Source organism: Camelus dromedarius, chromosome 5 (assembly GCF_036321535.1).
Source record: "Camelus dromedarius isolate mCamDro1 chromosome 5, mCamDro1.pat, whole genome shotgun sequence".
Taxonomy (NCBI): domain Eukaryota; kingdom Metazoa; phylum Chordata; class Mammalia; order Artiodactyla; family Camelidae; genus Camelus; species Camelus dromedarius.
The window spans coordinates 19,035,412-19,055,007 of record NC_087440.1 but is presented as its reverse complement, the minus strand read 5'-3'; the positions used below and the strand labels follow the sequence as shown (position 1 = coordinate 19,055,007).

Sequence of the window (19,596 nt, the reverse complement as noted above, 5' to 3'; positions counted from 1 at the left end):
CAGCCCGGGCTCGGCAGGTAAGCACTGCGGCGGGCGGCAGGGGGCGCTCGCGGCCGGCTGCGCGGCGTCTGCGGGCACGGAGCCCTGCAGGGGGCGCGTGGTTGCCGGGCAGGGAAAGCGAGTCAGGGCCCTCACGCCCCTCGCGCGGCCCCGCGTGACCAGAACGCTCTGGCCGGCCCTTCCGGAGCGGGTGTGGTTCATATATAAGGCAAGGAGACCGAGGTCCGGGTTCAGTTCTGGGCGTTAGCATCGTCCTCACGCGCTGCCTCGCCCCGCCCGGTCCCCAAGGTGAGCCGCCCTTGGGCGAAGGTGCTGGGGAGCTGCGCAAGGATGACTTTGGGATACGTTGGCCGCTTCGGCGCTCACCAGATTGGGTCCTAGTAGCTGAGTTTTGATCAGTATCTTGGATTTTTTTTATTTTCTAGATTTGACGTTCTACACTGAAGTCATCATGGGTTTTTTCCAACTCCTGATGAAAAAGAAGGAAGTAAGTTTTTAAAGCAATTGAAAATCTTGACTAAAAATATTAATTTTTAAAGAGCAGATGATGCAAACTTTGAAGATATTAAAAATTGATGTATAGCTATTCTGTTGTATTTCAAGTGTTTGACATTGAATCATAGGAATATTTTGTTCTCTATTAGCTTATTCCTTTGGTGGTTTTCACGACGCTGGCAGCGGGTGGAGCTTCGTCTTTTGCTCTTTATTCTCTTAAGAAAACCGATGTGATGTAAGTAGGCTTTTATCATTTATAAAAACGTTTTTGAGCAGTGTTACGTTGACCTTCAGTTTATGAAATGCGTATCAGTTTCCTGTTTTTCCCCCGGGATAAGAATGTCAAATTGTGAGCTTGGAGTCAGGGCTAGAAAGCATTTAGATATCAGAAGGCTATTAAATGATGATATTAACACAATTAGGCTGTTCCTTGTATCTAAATATCTCTTCATCCTTTGGCCGTCCTCCTTTTCTCCTGCAGCAGAATAAATTTTTTTTTTTAACTGAAGTTTTGAAATGTCAAGTTCTTAAATGGTCTTTTGGGATATACATCATTAAACTTAAATCATCATTTTAATGAAATATAAAATTTTCAGTTTATTAGAAAGATGTTTCCTAATGTGGTAGAGTTAATAGATTCAGTTGTCTGCAATGAACTTAATCTCAGCCCTGGATATAAGATAAAATGCCATGTATTCTGGAATATGAGGAAGAAAGAGACTTGAAACTGATCTTGGCCGGGTTCAGGGCTGGAAAGGGCAGTAATGCTAGGATCTGGCAGAGAAGCCTAGCGCCCCGCAGTTTACCACATACAGAGTTCAAGCCCAGCCCTTCTGCCCCTCCCATAAACCCCGGTCAAGAGCATATTTGCTCATTCTGAGCCTGGTACTTCCACCTTCACTGCTCTTCAGCTTACGAGAACATTCTCCAGTCTAGCCCAATAAATGCAATACACACCTCCTGCCCTGCAGAGGGATTGATTCTCAATGTTTGAGCCAAACTGTGAAGCTTTTAAAAGGAATTTCCCATCAATTTCAATTAACCATGAGAGCCTAAGTATGCAGTCTGAGCCTGTCCCTAGTGTATTTATAAATCCAGTGTTAGAGTTGGTTTAATTTCACTTACTTTAATATTTAATCAGCTTTCTTTTGCTTTTAGCATTGATCGAAAAGGAAACCCAGAACCTTGGGAAACTGTGGATCCTACCGTACCTGGAAAGGTATTGCAAAATCAAAATGTGATTTACACTTAGCCCAAACCTTAACATCTTTGTCAGAGAGATAGATTTAGTCCCTTTCACTTTCAGGGTGCCATTTAGTGTGGTGTTAAAGAGAGTGCTGTGGAGTTGTAGAGATCTAGTTCAAATCCTTGCTCCACTACTCACAGGTGATTTTAGACAAGTTGGCCTTCTGAGGCTCTCAGAATCTATAAAATGGGCTCAATAATAGGGCTCTATCTCAGAGCTTAGAGGATTAAAGAAGATAAAATCGATGAGAGCCCTTTAGCCCAGTGCCTGGTCCATAAATATGCACTCAAATATGAACTTCTATTGTTACCGTAACAGAATCTCATTTTACCCGTTATTTATCTAAAGTAAATATACGGGCCATTGTGGTTAAAAAAAAAAAAAAAGAAAACAGGAGCGACATTCTCTTTAAGCAAAACTAGCTAATATCCACTGATTCAAATGAGTTAATTTTAAGACTATTGCAAACATTTTTTACATTTTAAATATTTTGCAAGTAAAGTCTAAAGTCTGTTGGGATGAACACTAGTTAGGTCTGTCAAGAAAGTTGTTTTTTTTAAAAACAAACTTTCAAATAACACAGTTTGACTTAGGGAAAGACATTTAGGATCTTTAAAATTACCTACAATTCCCCGTTCCTGGAATAATAGAAAACTTGTGAGAATAAATGAGGATCTCTGAATGCGAGTACTTTGGAAGTCAAGGACTGTCCACGGCACTGTCCCTTTTCCCTTATTGTGGAACTTTGATCATCTGTACCTTCGCTGAGTAATTACAATGAGGAAATTTTAAGAGCCTGCTGTGTGCCTGCCTCTCTGCTCGGAGCATTATACATCCACACACAAGAAGCAGACACACGTTTTGAGCTTATAGTTCTCATAAAACCATAGGAAATTTTAAAATCTAGAACCTGTTAAGTGAAAGTAGGGTAAATGTATGTGACCTTTCCCTCTGATCCGATAGTACTCAGGAACCCAGAGTCTTTTTAGAGGGACAGAGTGAAAGAAACCAGCCCATATTACTATTTTAGAGATGGAAAGAGATGATTCTTTGACTACAAATGCTATGCTTTTCCCAAAGGGCAGTGTGGACAAATCCTAAAGGGGATGTGAGGATGAAGGACAGATCCTAACAAAACAATTTTATTTTCCTGCGTTTCTTTTTTAAAGCTTATAACCATCAACCAAGAATGGAAGCCCATTGAAGAGTTGCAGGTGGTCCGAAGTGCGACCAGATGACCAGTCCTCGCCTTTTCCTTCCACTCTATGAATCTAGTGGAAACACTTCTGCACAAACTAGATTATGGATACCAGTGTGCGGAAATGCTTCTGCTACATTTTTAGGGCTTGCCTACGTTTTCGGACTCTGGATGAGGAATTATAAAGGTAGTGCAACAATAACCACATCGTCCAAAACTAAGCTCCATGTTTATTTTCTTGTTGTAAATTTGAGTTTTACATAGTGAAGTTTTTGTGTTTATGATGCCTGTTTTCCTTAAGAGGTGTAAAATTTTGTGAATTTAATTGTCTGCAATAAAATACCATTTGAGCAAGATTTCTTAAAGATTAGATACACATTTCTATGGAGAAAAACACATTTTGAAGCGTGGTGCTTCATCTTTGAAAATAACACCCAGTGCAGATTTCTGTGTAAACTTTCTTCTAAGTTCATTCATTCACCAGAAATCTATTGAGCATCTACTATTAGTCTGGTATGGTTCTCGTGCAGCTGAGATAAAGCATTGAACACAACCAGTTCTGGACGGAGATGAATGAAAAATGGTAAGTGAGGAAAATGAAGATGAGATGGGGGTATGAGACGCGCATGAGGATTGTCTTGGAGGAAGTGCTGGGATGCTGGTGGTGCTAGGAAACTGGGGCGTGCTGAGATTGGCCCCTTTGATGCCAAGACTAACAGTGGTGCTCCCGAGAGACTTGGGGAAGGGAGGATGGAGAGCACCCCACAAATCTGGGCCTCCTCTTCACTCTGACCAGTGGTCACTTGGAGCTCGAATGTACAGTCAAACCCAGCATTCCGTGGGCTCCCCCTCAACTGTTCTTGAAAATGGGACCAAATAGAAAAGTTTTTCATTTACTTTTTCTTTGAAAAATTGAGATACAATTCATACACTGTAGTATTCCTCCATTAAAGTGCATAATAGAGTGGCATTTAGTATAGTCACAGAATTTTAGAACCATCTCCACCACCTAACTGCAGAATATTTTCATCACCCCCGAAAGAACCCTGTACCCATTAGCAGTCATTCCCTCATTTCTGACCCCTCTGCCCTCAGCCTCAGGCAAACACCAACAAACTTTGTCTCTAGGGATTTGCCTATTCTGGGCATTTCATATAAACGGAATCACATTGTGTGGCCTTGGTGCCTGGCTCCTTTAACTTAGCATAATATTTTCAGGATTCATCCATGTGGTACCGTGTATCAGTATTTTATCCCTTTGTATGACTAAAATTCCCCTAAATGGATATGCCACATTTTGTTTTCCACCGTTTGACAGGCATTTGGATTGTTTCCACCTTTCGGCTGTTCCGAATAATGCCGCTGTGAACAGCCATGTACCTGTTTTTGTGTAGCCATGTATTTTTAGTTCCCTTGAGTATATACTTAGGTTCATTAACTCTTTTAAATAAAGATCATAAATCCTTTTTTCTTAATTTCTGTCTGAATATAATAGAAGTTTAAGAGAAGGGCTAAATTATAATCACCTTCACGGCAATAAAAACTTCACTAGACCTTACTAGAGACTTGGCAATTCTGAAAGGATTAAAGCAAGACTACTTCTGCAACTTCTGCTACTTCCTTATCACCTCAAGTTTTCCCCTGTGAAAATCTCCAATCGTTAATCTCAAGAAATTACATGGACCAAGTAGGAAGCACAGTTTTATTTGTTTAAGCTTCTAAAGAGCAATGTACCATTTAGGCAAATAAAAATGAACAAACAGCCTGGGATGACCGGCCAACTGGGAGAGCAAATTGCAGTATTTTGAGAGGGATGTCTGTGACTTTCAACTTTGAAATACAAAACTGTTTGAAATACAGTGGCTTTAAGGGGAGGGTATGTATAGCTCAGTGGTGGAGTGTGTGCTTAGGGTGCATGAGGTCATGGGTTCAATCCCCAGGTACCTCCATTTGAAAATAAATAAACCTAATTACCCCCTCCAATTTTTTTTCTTAAATAAAGTGGAAAAAGAAAAGAGAAATAAAAATTTAAAAATGAAAGAAAGGCTTTAAGGGGTGAGCCTGGCAGTGGAAGGTACCATGCTGCAGGTTTGGGAGGGAGAAAGGCCAAAAGTAATACTGACACTTCAATGTCAAAAGATTTAATTGATTTTTTATTTTTTTATTATTTTATTTTTATCATTTAATTAACTAGTTTATTTTGCAGGGGTGGTAACTAGGTTTGTTGGTTTGTTTGTTTATTAATGGAGGTGCTGGAGATTGAGCCCAGGACCTTGGGCATGCTAGGCATGCGCTCTACCACTGAGCTGTACCCTCCCACCTGCCCTTCCCCTGATTTTTATTTTTGGTAATGTTCTTACCATTTTCCCCAAATGTTTTATTCTGAAGTTTTTCAAATATGCAGAAAAGTGGAAAAATTAGTACAAAGAATAATCACACTTTTTATCAGTTAACATTTTGCCACATTTGCTATATCTCTCTGTATATTATGCTCTTTTATTATTTATTTATTTATTTATTTGAAGTATAGTTGATTTACAATGTGCTAATATCTGGTGTACAGCATAGTGATATATATATATATATTCTTTTTCATTATAAGCCATTACAAGATATTGAATATAGTTCCCTGTGCTATACAGTAGGACATTATTGTTTATCTATTTTAAATATAATAGTATCTACAAATCCTGAACTTTCAATTTATCCTTCCCCACCCCCTTTACCCTGGTAACCATAAATTTGTCTGTAAGTCTGTCTGTTTTGTAAGTAAGTTCACTTGTATCTTTTTTTTTTTTAGATTCCATGTATAAGTGATATCATATGGTATTTTTTTTTCTCTTCCTGATGCACTTCACTTAGAATGATGATCTCCAGGTCCATCCATGTTCCTACAAATGGCATTATTTTATTCTTTTTTGTGGCTGAGTAGTATTCCATCATATATATACCACAACTTCTTTATCCAGTCTTCTGTCAATGGACATTTCGGTTGCTTCCATTTCTTGGCATTGTAAATAGTGCTGCTATGAACATTGGGGTGCATATATCTTTTAGAATTAGAGTTTCTTCTGGTTATATGCCCAGTGGTGGCATTGCTGGATCATAGGGTAAGTCTATTTTCAGTTTTTTAAGGAATCTCCTTACTGTTTTCCATAATGGCTGCACCAAACTACATTCCCACCAATGGTGTAGGAGGGTTCCCTTTTCTCCAGCATTTATTGTTTATGGACTTTTGAATGACAGCCATTCTGACTGGTGTGAGGTGATACCTCATTGTGGTTTTGATTTGCATTTCTTTGATAATTAGCAATATTGAGCATTTTTTCATGTGCCTATTGGCCATTTGTATGTCTTCATTGGAGAAATGTTTGTTTAGTTCTTCTGCCCATTTTTGGATTGGGGTTTTTTTTTTTTTATTGAGTTGTATGAGCTGTTTGTATATTCTGGAAATTAAGCCCTTGTCAGTCACATCCTTTGCGAATATTTTCTCCCATTCTATAAGTTGTCTTTTTGTTTTATTTATGGTTTCCTCTGCTGTGCAAAAGCTTATAAGTTTAATTAGATCCCATTTGTTTATTTTTGCTTTTATTTCTATTGGCTGAGTAGACGGTTTAGGAGAACATTGCTAAGATTTATGTCAGGTAATGTTTTGCCTGTGTTCTCTTCTAGGAGGTTTATGGCGTCTTGTCTTATGTTTAAATCTTTAAGCCATTTGGAGTTTATTTTTGTGTCTGGTGTGAGGGAATATTCTAACTTCATTGATTTACATGCTGCTGTCCAGTTTTCCCAGCACCATTTGCTGAAGAGACTGTCTTTTTCCCATTGTATGTTCTTTCCTCCTTTGTTGAAGATTAATTGACCATAGGTGTGTAGATTTGTTTCTGGGCTCTCTAGTCTGATCCATTGATCCATATGTCTGTTTTTTGTGCCCATACCATCCTGTTATATCATTATCATTCCTAGGAAAATTAACATTAATTCAGTCCTGTCACCTAACATAAAATCCATTTCTATTTCCTCTAATTGTCCTTTATAACTGTATTTTTAAGTCCAGAATCCAAGTTTCACTTGTTGCATTTGGTTGTTAGGTTGTTGTACTGAGTACGTGATGGATATGTGGTCATGAAAGTGATTCCCAAGGAGCTTGTGTAGTAGGATTGCTGTCTCTGCAGAGCTCGATCTGAATAAGATTCTCTTGGATGTGGACTTTGAACTTTTAAAATTTGAACTACAATAATGACATTTTCATATAATTTAAGTGTTTAGGAAGTCATACGGTCATTGCCCATTCACTGTGTGGTAGGTGTTGTGCTGGCCTCAAGGATCTGAAGTGGGAAAGGGAGACGCACCTGTGAACAGATCCAAGCAGTACAGTGACAATGAAGCAAGGACAGAAACAAGCACATGGTACAAAGGAAGCCTCCCCCAGAAAGATGGTTCCCTGAAAGCCTGGTTTCTTCAAAAAACAATAATTAGAAGTCAGCAAGGCAGTTGAACTAGAGGAAATTTACCAAGGCAAAGAGGGCTAAAATCTCACATCTTCTGTAAACTTGGAGTGGTTTAGTACGTGGAATTTAATATTGGCGTTAAGGTGGGGTGGGTGAAATGTGTAGGGCCTTTTATGCTAGTATCTTCTAGGCACAAAGGAACCAGAAATGGGTTTGAAGATGGAGAAGGAGATAATACAGTTTCCTTAATGGAGTGTTGGCTATATCAGCTAGAGGTGGGGTGCGCACCAGAAGGAACTTTTTTGGTTGGAGGCCAGAGACCAGCTGCTGCCAGTGGTCCAAGGTACAGGTGAGTGCCATAACTAACCAAGGCAGTGGCAGAGGGAATGGGAAGAAACATGATTGACGAGAAGACCTCAAGGCTTATTGGATGTTCCTAGGGGAGGTCCGAAATAACTGCCAAACTTCTCACCCAGGTAGCTGGGTGGGTGGTGGTGCCAAGACAGGGAATACAGGAGGGAGGAAATGGAATGTTCACGGGATGGGGAGGTAAGGAATGAGTTAGCCTTTGAAATTATCCACTGGAGAGCCCAGGGAGCTGTCTAAGAAAACTGGAAAGGGGTGTGAGCTGGAGACAGTTCAAGGGATGTAAAAGCCAGGGCATGGGTGAAGCTGCCTGCAGAAGGCAGAGGGCATCTAAAGTGATATAAAGACTGAACAGAGAGGAATGTTATCATGGAGGACGGGTTTGGTCCCAGACAGTGATTGAGAGAAATAGTTTCAGAAGGAGAACCAGGAGATGCCTCATGGAGCCCAGGGAAGGAGTGCCCTTCCCTTGTTGGTTCCAGTTTTTTCCAGATATTGTTCCAGCTTGCAATTAAGCTAAAGCCCAGAGTCCTTTCAACTTTCTGGCCTTGAGCCTGAAACAAACACCTATAATTCTCTCTTTCATAAAAATAAAATGTGAATACTCGTTCATAAAAAAAAAAGACGTAAAATAAGCTTTCTGAATAAAAAAAAGTCACTCTGTATCACTTAAAGCTGGAGTGAGGTCTAATTAAATATTCACCATTATTTTTTATTTTCTTGGGGAAATTCTCTGGCATTTTAGTGCAGACTTTGTGGTAGAGAACGAAATGACAGGCTCTGGAATCAGACCACTCTGCCACTTACTACCTGTGTTGCTTTGTACCTCAGACTCCTGGTCTATGAAACTGGGTTGATTTGTACCTGCTCAGGTTAGTTGTGAAGATGATGTGGGATAATAGAGCATCTAACATGGTGTTTAACATGTGCTAGTTGTTCAATAAGTATTCCCTTCTCTCTTTTAAAAAAAGTGATTATCACTGTAAAGTGGAAAGCTCTTCATGTGTTTAAAAATTACATTCTTTTCATGAGTGAGAACATTGCCTGTTTGGAATTCACACATACCTACTTCTGGTAATTGGCGCACCTTTGGTTCACAACGCCCAAGTTACAAACCTTTGCCAGAGCACGAACACACCCAAAGATAAATGCAACTCACCTTTACTCTCACCTACACAATACCTACCTAAAGATAAGAATCCCTGCCTATATGCCTACAGAGTTGGTCTTACATCTAGAAAAGACATAATAACAAAAATAATTATTTATATGTAGGCTATAAAAATATGTCCTTAGAAACAACTGTCTATATGTAGTAATCACTACATTCCACAAGCACATCACATATTCCAAAATGACGTGGTTTGAACAAGGAAGGGGGGTGAAGTTGAGTGCCTGTACCTAAGAGAGTTATAGGAATTGGGTGGTTTTTCTGGTAATTATCCCTTATAATAGCTTCCCCCCCCATGCATACAACGTTGCCTCAAGCAATTATGTAATTTCTCCCTAGAAACTAAGGCTTAGTTTCTCTTTTTGTTCTAGTAGTGTTTTACTACATCATTTGCCTCTGTGCATCTGTGCCTCTGTGCAATTTTCAAATGAAAATTAGAATAAAATTAAGGAAAACCCCCAATTTTATAACTCTTGCCGACACGCTAAAACCGACTTGCTCATTCACCTGGTATGACTTATAATACATGTGTAATCAGATACTGCTTATTTGGAGAGAGGCTATTCTGTTTAAAAAATTAAACTCCATTTTTTGGGTATTTACATCAAGTAATACACGTGATTGTTCCTTTTCTCAGCTGTGTGTAATCATGAAATTGATACTGTTCTCTTGGTGTTTGTTAAGGTTGTATTGCTTCAGGCAAAGTAACCTGCTCACATTATTTTATAATGCTTTTGCTTATCTGAATTCTCCTTTATCAACATTAACGAGAAGGGGATTCATACCACAAGGTAAATGGGACCTATTGTTTGCTTGTTATTTTGCAGACAAGTTCATTGAGTCAACCACTGAACATTTCTCAAATTTTGTTTCAGATTTTTTTTTGAAGAACCACCATTTACTTTTTAAATTATTTTTTAAATTGAGGTATAATTTAGATATAATAAACTGAGCAAGTCTTAATGATTCAGTTAGAAGAGTTTTAAAAATTATCTGCACGCATGAAACCATCATGCAAAACAACCTACTGAACATTTCTATCCCCCCAGAAAGTACTCTTGTGGTACGGTTTACTTTTTAAATTAAAACTCACCAAACTGTACACTAAAAAAGGGTGAATTTTATGGTATGTGAATTACATCATCCAAAAAAAAATCTGCTCCACATTTATTTTCTATCTCACCTTAAGAAATAACAGAGGCTGGCATAATTTTTCCACCACATGGCGTAATCTCCCCACAACTATATATGTCATTTTACTTGCTTTCTTTTCTGAAAACAGGAAATTGGAAGGTACTGAAGATTGTAAGAAACACACCAACAAGACCAAATGGGCCAGGACTTGCAGGTGAGTCTGTCCCTGCAGTGATAACAAATAGGCTTCCCCAGGCTCCAGTGTGGAGAGACCTGGGAGCAAGTCCGGACACGGGGTTTACTTAGTGTCTTTGTGATGCAGATATTACCACCCGCAGAGGAAGGGCCTGGGCAGAATACAAGGGTTACCATAGCAACCACACCAACCCGCTGTCAATCCTCTCCAGGGCAAGGCTGTAACCGAGTGAGGCAGGAGAAGGTACTGTTGACTTTACAGCAGGATTAGTATACGCTTGGCCAGCTCCTCTGCCTCGGGGGTGTCAGAGCCTACCCAGAGAGCAGGGAGCCCTCCATGTCCCCAAACCAAGTCCTCCCAAAACGACACCGGGAATCTGGCTGGTTCTTTCAGTAGAAATACTGTTCTCACATTTGAACTGTGCATCAGAATCTCCTGAAAGGCACATTAAAATGTGAATTGCTGGGCCCCAAACCCAAAGTGTGTGCTCTGGTAGTTCTGGGGTGGGACAGAAGTATTTGGGTTTCTAACGAGTTCCCAGGTGAGGCTGAGGCCGCTGGTCTGGGGACCACACTTTGAGAACTGCTGTGCTGCAGCTCCCTGCTCCTTTGAAACACTTGGTAATCAGTGGGGGATTCTCACCCAGCCGTAATGTCGACCAGTCCTGAAATGTCCCTTAAACTCTTGCTATCAGGAGAGCCGGGAGGGCCAGGTGGGGTGTGGAGACTCAAGGTGAGCGTGCCTCTCCCTCTCCTGGCCAGGCTACCCTGGCTGCCTGTTCCATCACACGGATCCCAACACCCTAACCTGAGGAGGGCTGGAGTAATCAGGTGTGGGGCTCCACACAGATAGATGCATTTGGGAACATCTTCATTTCTCTGCAGAGATGACACTAGCTGACCACCCATGCCGGGACAGACGGCAGTGGTTCTGCCAGTAATGGTCAAATCTTACATTAATTCAGCTTCATGGTGGACACAGTGGGCAAGCAGACAGGTCAGCACCTGACTCCAGGCTCTGCCAGTCAAGAGCTGGGTGACCTGGGTGTTTCCTAGCTCCTCAGCACCTTGCTTTGCAAAGGGGGATTCATCTTGGGGAGAAACCTGCACTAAATACTAGTAGGCTAGTATTTAGAAATGTCTTCACTGAGCTGTCTCATCCCTCATTATTTCCATGTAGTCCTCCTCGCCCACATTAAGCCAGGAGGTCCTCGCCTCTGGGTGAGAACTGAGATGCAAAAGCTGCCCTACTCCAAGTGCAGTGGCGTGAATTGGCAGCATCCGCATCCCCGGGGAGCCATGCAGACCCTGGGACTGCTCCCCAGATGTACTGAAACTCAGTCTCTGTCAGGGAGGCCCAGGATTCTGAGTTTCAACACACAGCCTTTTCAGGTTATTACACACAGCTAAGGTTTGAGAAGCTCTGGTCTAGAACAGAGATCAACACAGATGCTTCAAAATCCATAGCTGAGACCACAGCCTGCCTGAAAGCCAGTAGGCATGTTGGGAGAGAACGGGTTTTCCTTTGGAGGACAAAGCTTGGGAAACTGAGCCCAGAGTTTATGTTCTAAGCCACAGCATCAGGAAGGTTTGCGGGTGATGGAGTAGTGCTTTCTACAGCCAAAAGGAAGAAGTTTGTTCAGCAGGAAGGAGAACGGATGGGAAGGAGATGAGATCAGATCTTAGAGGACTGCAGGGCTTTCAGTCCCCTTCTCAAAGCCCCACGAGGCCCTGGCTTGAAAAGGCTTATTATGTTGGTCACACTCTCTCAGAAGCTCTAAGTAAGAGACAAGAGTTACAGTCAAGAGAAAAGTCAGGGCTGTGATAGAGCCACTGGCACCCCAAGTCACTGAGGGAGTAGAGATGGAAAGAAGACAGGAGAGAGAAAGGAGACCGGAGCAGAAAGCCAGGAAGAAAGCAGAGGGCGGGGAGGCAGCACATGTCCGGAGCCTGCAGGATTACTGTTACCAGCTCAGAGCCCTGGGAAGGGGCGGGGCTCTTAGAGGCACAGCATCAGAGGGCACGGTCACCATCCACCTCTCACTGTTGACAGTTTGGTGTGTGCCTCATGTGGCTGGTCTGAGGGTCACTCCTCCAGGCCTGCCCTAGACCTCGCCCTGAGCGGACCCCGGGAGGGTTCCATCTGGGTGGTCCCCTGTGGACCCCTGGCTCCGGAGGAGCTGGCACTGAGAGGGGAAGGGGCTGGGAGGTGCCAGGGCTGCCCAGCCCCGTGGTGTTGGGCAATCTGGGTGCGTCCCTGAGGTTCCTGGAGAGCTGGCTCATTCCCTTTACTAAAAACAACCTGATCCTCACATGGGAGGTCAATTTCAGTTTAAGCTGCTTTGCACAAACTAACAAAAAAGTCTTTTTCCCCTTAACTGGAAAACTTACACCTAAGAGTTTGAGTATGGCACTGGGTGAGGGCTGTGTAGTCAGAGGTGTCGGTTTTCCTCTTGCTCTGAAGGACCTTGGAGGAAATGACTTGAGCAGGCAGTGTGTGCCGGCGCCTTGTTAAGCCGGCTTTGGAATGCGGTCCATAATGGATGGGTGGGTGGAACCTCTGCAAGCCTCTTCCTCCAAGAAGCCTTCCCTGAGCCCCGGGCAGGCTTTCTTGCCAGCACTTCCATAGTCCCGTGGCCCTTTCCTTCAGTAATGTTCTCATAGTGTCATTTTATGTGCAATTGGGAAACTGATTAATTTCCACCCCCACATAACTAGAATGCCATGAGGAGCGATTTTTTTGCTTGTTATTGGATCGCTAGCCACTGGCATGTGTGCCTGGTATGTAATCGGCACACATCACAGACATTAGTTGAATAAATGAATATTTAAAAACCTGGAGATTAGGTATGCTAGAGGTCAATTGTGGCACAGGTCTCTGCAAAAGGATTCGTCCCTGGGTTGAATCATTCAGAAAACACTCAAGGAGCATCTGCCATGTGCCATGTAAAGGTGATGGGGGAGGGGGCTTACACAAAAGTAAAGCAAACAGGAGCTCTGCCCTTAAAAATAAGCACAGGCTGGGGGTGAGGCCACCCTCTGCTGTGGCCCCTCTGGTGTCTTACCCAGTTGTTCGCAGTGTGAAGGAAGCCGCTTCCACGTGGTTGTGGTGCAGGGAAGCCACAGGGCACATCCCAGCCCCCCAGATTAGAAGAATAGACATGGCCATCCCAAGTGAGGGCCTTATGGTCAGAGAGCCCAAGACTCATCTAGATTTAGGGTCAGAGAGGCAGGACAGCTGTAGCCTGTGATGGTAAAAATACTGGCTCTGGTACTACAGAATGAACAGGAAAAAAATGGCCTTTTTTATATCATCCCCTGTTACTGTTCATCACTTTTTTAAGAGAAGCATAAAAGAGACATTTTCTTAATTTATTCAAGCATTGCAGAAATGACTACACTGCGCTGTACTATCAGAGAATTCCAGTAGAAAGAAGCCTGTAACTCTGTGCCTTCTTATGTTACCTTTATTATACAGCATAAAGAAATAGAACTTTTTCTTTCAATAACAAACCAGGAGGAGCGTATAGCTCAGTGGTAGAGTGTGTGCCTAGCATGCACAAGGTCCTGGGTTCAATCCCCAGTGACTCCATTAAAGATAGATAAATAAGCCTTATTACCTCCCTCCACCCAGAAAAAGGTGAGATTGTAAAAAAAAAAAAAAAAAGCTTGAAGAAAAAAATTTTAAAAGCAAATAAAATGTTGCCATCATAAGATCATTCTTTAGTAAATTCATTTTAAAAGTTAAAAAAAAAAAAATTCTCAGCACTGGGAGAGATCTCAGAGGTAGCCTAGTTTGCTCACCCTGGGCCCCCAGACGTGAACCAGCTCTGCTGACTGAAGGACCATGTGATCTGGGAGAGCCCCATGCTCCCAGCATCTGAAAAGCTGGGAAGGGATGGCACCTGCCGCAAGCACTGAGGTGAGGACCCAATGAAATGATGCTCACAGCACCTCTGTGAGGGACGAGGGCTCAAGGCAGTCAGCCAATGGGGGCGGTGTCCTGTGTGTCCTACACACATGTGCCCCGCTGCCAACCTCCATCCCACTGGCCCAGCTCTCTGTGCTCCTGATGGGGCTCTGGGGCAAGGTCACCGCTCCCCAGTGGGCAAGGGAGCTGAGGTCACTGTCTGCTCTCCATCCTTGTCCCTGAGTCACTGCCTGGGCCTGAGAAGGGGAACCCCAGCTTTGCTGGCTGCAGCCATGCCATCTGAGGATGGCTCTGGGGATCCCTTGGAGCCTGCAAGTGCCCGGGGTCCAGCATATGTCCAGGGCAGCAGTCAGATCAGGAGCCAGGAGCCAGGAGCCCTCCCCGCTCTGCTGCCTCTGCCCCACAGAGCCTGCCTCCTGGGATCTGTGAGGTGTGTGGTGTTTTTCCAGTCCCTTCCAGCCCGTGACAGGTCCACAGCCCACAAGCTGCCCACCCAGGGTCCTCACATCAGCTGCCTTCACCATGACCCATGGCTCATGGCTACTGGCTCCGTCATACCGAAAGCTGGCTGGCATCCAGGAGAACCCACGCCACCTCTGATGGAAACCATGGAATTTCCCCACTAAGGTGTCTGTGGCAACTCCAGTGCCACAGGAAGGTCACAGCTGGTGAGACATCAAGAGAATGTGAGGGAGGAAGCACCAGCCCTGTCCACACTGTCTGGGTCCCCTCCCAAGGGGACAGGAAAGCTCAGGGTCTCCACAGCCAGGACCCTGACCCCACCAGGGAGCATCTCTGCTGCAGGTAGGTCTCACCTCACACACCTGAGACCAGACTCCCCCACTTAGAGCAGAGTTCTCAGCCCTGGCTGCACCCCAGACCAAGCACATCAGGACTTCTGGAGTGGGACCAGGTGGGCCTCAGTGCTTTTTACACTCTCCACGTGTTTGCAGTGTGCAGACAAGGTTGACGGCCACCACTTAAGATAATAAAACACTTAAACCAGATCTTTCTTTGGGTGTGTGGGCTCTGAGTTTAAATCCTGCCTCCCTTACTTACTAGTTGTACTATTGCAAGTCTTCCCACTTCTGAAAGCCTCAGTCTCCTCATCTGTAAAACTGAGGAGACTAATCAAAGTGCCTACCTTGTGGGACTAAATGTGATGGCCTGCCTATGACAGCAGTGGTCACTCAGTGCCGGCCATTTCCTTATGAGTCACACTCTGCCTCGTCTGTACCTCCAAAATGTAAGCTCCTGTGCCTGCTCCAGCTTTGACTTCCCAGTACTTTGTCTGTACGGTGCTTTGCACACTGCCATACTCAATAGACATTTATTAAATAAATGAGTTGGAAGGGGATCCTTATGTAATGTTAGGACTTGCTTCCTAATTTAGCTCTGGACAGAGTCCATATATTGATTTTGTTTAGCCTTTTATTCTATTTTTTGAGTGTCTGCTATGTGCTGGGCTCCAAGAATTTGAAGATAAAGACACAGTTGCTGTCCCTGAGGTATTGAGACTCTGGTGGGGACAGAGATTCATGACCTTGTATTTTCTTTATTATCTATAAAGTTGGTACAGAAGCGCTCCAGGCACAAGGAAGAGGAGGAGGGAGAGGTGGAGGAGGAGGGAGAGGTGGAGGAGGAGGGAGACATCTGTGCAGAGGATGGGAGATATTTTTTCCTGGTCTTCTTTTAATATATATATTAAAAAAAAATATATATATATATATTTAAGTTTATGTTTTTACTTTTCTCCTTAACGGAGGCACTGGGGCCTGAACCTGGGACCTTGCACATGCCAAGCACGTGCTCTACCACTGTGCTTTGCCCTCCATCCCTGGAGATGGTCCTTGAGGTTGGTCTTAACAATGAGGAGTTCGTCATAGGGAGAAGCAGGGAAAGGTGTTCACGGCAGAGGGAACAGCACCTATAAGCCAGAGAGGCCCGGAGGACGGTGTGATGCAGGAAGGAGTGTGGGGTCCCCGGTGGTAGGAGATGAGGCCGGACCGGCAGGTTGTGGCCGGAATGGGGAAGGTTTGCGGGCTGGGCTAAGGCGCCGGGGCCTCATGCTGTCAGGCGGGGAGAGTCCCGCGTAAGTGAGCCGGGAAGGTAAACAGGGCACACCTGGGCCGAGTTTCCTTCTTTAAGGCGGTCAGGCAGCCACTCCTCAGCCAGGTGAGTCCGGCCTCGGAGACAGTGCGCAGCCCCTGCGCCGGGCCCCCGTCTGGGAGAGCCTGTCAGGCTGGGCCAATCTTTGCCCTGACGCGGAGCTGGCAGAGCGGCAGAGGAAGGAGGTGGGTGCGGGCGGAGGGGCCGGTGGGGCGGCGGTGACTCCTGGCAGTTTCATCTGTTGGAGGCCTAACTTCCGGGTTCGACTAGCTGGGAAAGCTGGGACAAGCTACCCCCCCACAGGCCGGCAGCAGGGCTCAGCAGAGGGGCGCCGGGCTGGGAGAGGCCCAGGAGGCGGCCTTTCCTGTTTGTTTGTTCTGAAGCGAGGCTGCCCTCACCTACCCGCGCACTTCATTCCCTCTCGGGACCTCGGCTCCCCCAGCTGTGAAGGGGAGGGCGCGGACCCGGTGATCTTCCAACTCCACGGTTCCAAGGGAGGGGGAGGCTGAGGGAGCAGCCTGGGGACTCTGTGGCTAAGATGCTGGGGGTGGGGGACTCCCAGACAGCACAAAAGCTCTTCTAGAGGTGACGCAAGGCTTTTAAGAGAGGGTGAGTGACAAGGCTCGCCTCCCTACCCGACCTCTGCTGCTCCTGGGCCTGCCCGCAGCTGCAAGGCCCAGGCAGACACGGGGGACTCCGGAGGTGGGCAGTGGACGTGGTCCCCAAGGCCCAGGGGGAGCCCAGCCGGTCGGGAGGCTGCCCTGAGCAGCGCTAGGATGTGGGGAGGAGGGGAGGGTCCAGCAGCTCCCGCCCCCTTGGGGTTCCCCTCCTCCCTTCCCGGCGCCCCTCTCTCAGCCCACAGGAGCTAAGTCCAGGGGCAGACACTGGGCTCCGGGCGCAGGGTGGTGGGTGACAGCAGGAATTCAGTGGGGCTCCTGGGCTGAGAGCCCGTGGGAAAGATGGGGACCCCCCTGCCCCCTCGCCCCCCTGCAAAGAAAGCCAGATTGATGGCAGGCGCCCCTCACCCTATAGCCACCTCTCCCTCCGTGACTCACCCCTCTTCACTAAGTCACAGTCACCCTAAAAGTTCTTGGCTTCACAAGCATCTTGCTTTAAGAAGTATTTCTCTGTTACCTTGGTTAGCACTCAGCTCCAGCATTTCCTGATACGTGAAATCAATGTAAATAGTCTTATAATTAAAAGTTTTTTAATGCAAATACTCACACGTGGCTCAAGAGGAACTAGCAGTCATTCACAGGAGCCCTGTGCTCGGCCTGGAGGACACAGGGCCTTACTCAGCGTCCTTGGGGCTGAGAGCCACCTTGGAACCACAGGGAGGTTCAGAGAAGATTCCTGAGAAGAGAGAACCTTGATCTGAGGCGGAAGTGGAAGGGGTTGGGGGATAGCCGTACAAAGATCTCCAACTGAAGGAGAGGCCACATCTTTGCATCTGGGGAGACAGAACCGCCAGAACAGCCTAGGCAGGGCCAGGAGGCAGGCACTGCCAGGAGTTGTGGTCAAAGCAGGGAGTCGAGGAGGAAATGTTCTGTTTCCTGCAATCATCACAATGATAAGCATTTGTCCAAGTGTCTGTTTAATATCTGTATCCCCTGCTAGGCCACAGGCTCCAGGAGAGGAAGTGGTGAGCACCATGTCCTCTCAGGACTCTGGTGCCCCGCACAATGCCTGCCGCCCAGTAATTGTTCAATTAAATTGGTGTTAAGTGAACAAGTAAGTGAGAAATGATCCTAGTGTTAATGTGGGTTTGATCAGAAAGGGCGGAGAAGCCAAGCTAACGAGAGGCTGGACATTATCTTAAGCGCAATAGGGAGCCACCAAAGGTTTACATAAGGGAATGACCCGGTCAGCTTTGTGCTCCAGGAATCCCCTTTTGGCTTTGATCTGGAGACAGAGTCCACGTGGCAGAGGGTGGTGAACCAAACTCAAGCTGAGGTTGTGGAGGAGAGGGGATGTGCTCCAGGGACCTGGGGAGTGACTGAACGTGAGAAGTGAGGGATACTGAGGCAGCAAGGAGGGTGCCCAGATGTCTAGGTTTGGCAGGTTTACCACCAGGGTCCAGTAGGACCAAGTGCACATCCTGTGTTGTCCTTACCTTGGGGCACTCTTACAATTTATTGTAACTTTATGTGACTTTTCCCTAAGAAGTCCCTGAGCCCTGGAAGACCAGAACTGGGCCCTGCTCTCCTCTGCATCCCTCGTACCTGGTACCCTGCTGGGCCCGGCACTGCTCAGTGGGTGTTTAATGGGTGAAATTTTGATTGGAAGTTGTATATGCAACTTTAAGGGTAGGTGATATTTTTAATACATGCACTGTTACAGGCATCTTTCAAAATGTGAGGCACATGAAAGAAAAAGTCATTTAAGTTTGGGAAGCAGTGGTCAGAGGCCAGCGAGGCAGGGTGGGGGAGGAAGAGGGGTTTGGAGAGATGGAGGGGGCTCCCCTGAGCTGTGAGGGTTGCTGGACCAAGGAGGCCATCTTGGTTTGGCACCTTCCTGAGTTGGGAACCTGTGGGGAGCAGCAGGTTTGGAGGACTAGGTGAGGAGTTCGGGTGCCTGTGGGACAACCAGCTCGAGGTAGCAATAGGGGTGTTTCCAGCAATAGAAGGCTTTGGACGCCTGAGGGGTGAGTGTATGGTGAGAGGTGGTCAGGGGTGCCCTGGGGAAATTTTAAGGAGGGTGCTGACGAGTGAGTCAGGGAGTCAGGGAGTCAGGGAGGATGGAGAAGCCCCAGAAGCTGCCACATCAGGACTGGGAGCAGGTGACTTCCTGTCTGTTTCCTCCAGCCTCCCCATCATTACCCCATCATTCTAGCCTAGGACAGGCACCAGCTCTGCAGGCCTTCACCAAAACCCCAGCTCCATGGGGCTCAACTTCTGTGTCTTCTGGGCTCATCTCCCTTTTGTGGCCACAAGGATGCCACATTCTGTTTCTCTTCTGTCTTCTCCAGGCCCGCCTCCTGGGCTGCTACCCTTTCTTCCACTCTGTCACTTAACGTATTTCATTTCTACTCATCACCCTCCTCACATCCCAGGCTTTTCTCCCCTGAGTTCCTCCAGATAGTCCTACCCACCTGCCAGTGAGCCAGGCTCTCCCCTTCTGTGTTCCAGGGGAGCCAAGGGTGTTTCCCAGTGTCTTTCCGCTTCCTCCCCTCCCTTCCTCCCTGTCTGCCTGGCAAAAGGTCAGAGTAGGCAGCAGCAGGCGGAAAACCCAGGGCTGGCCGTCCTCCCAGCCCCCACACATCCAGGTCCCCAGAGCTGTGGGCGAGATACAGGGGTGCGC

General features: G+C 45.9%; 1 protein-coding gene across 1 annotated transcript; it reads left to right on the top strand.

Annotated features, from left to right (window-relative positions):
- The first annotated feature begins 153 nt into the window (after window positions 1-153).
- On the top strand, window positions 154-3,295 carry C5H15orf48 (chromosome 5 C15orf48 homolog). Its single transcript, XM_010994901.3, has 5 exons — window positions 154-288; window positions 426-487; window positions 645-730; window positions 1,654-1,714; window positions 2,911-3,295. The coding sequence occupies exons 2-5, from the start codon at window positions 452-454 to the stop codon at window positions 2,977-2,979; spliced, it is 252 nt and encodes an 83-aa protein (XP_010993203.1). The 5' UTR covers window positions 154-288; window positions 426-451; the 3' UTR covers window positions 2,980-3,295.
- The last annotated feature ends 16,301 nt before the right edge of the window (window positions 3,296-19,596 follow it).

Excerpts from the sequence above, each read along its gene's own strand:
- C5H15orf48 (XM_010994901.3), top strand. The coding sequence starts at position 452 with ATGGGTTTTTTCCAACTCCTGATGAAAAAGAAGGAA. Across the intron at positions 731-1,653 it reads CTTAAGAAAACCGATGTGAT|CATTGATCGAAAAGGAAACC; the intron begins GTAAGTAGGCTT and ends TTTTGCTTTTAG. Across the intron at positions 1,715-2,910 it reads ATCCTACCGTACCTGGAAAG|CTTATAACCATCAACCAAGA; the intron begins GTATTGCAAAAT and ends TCTTTTTTAAAG.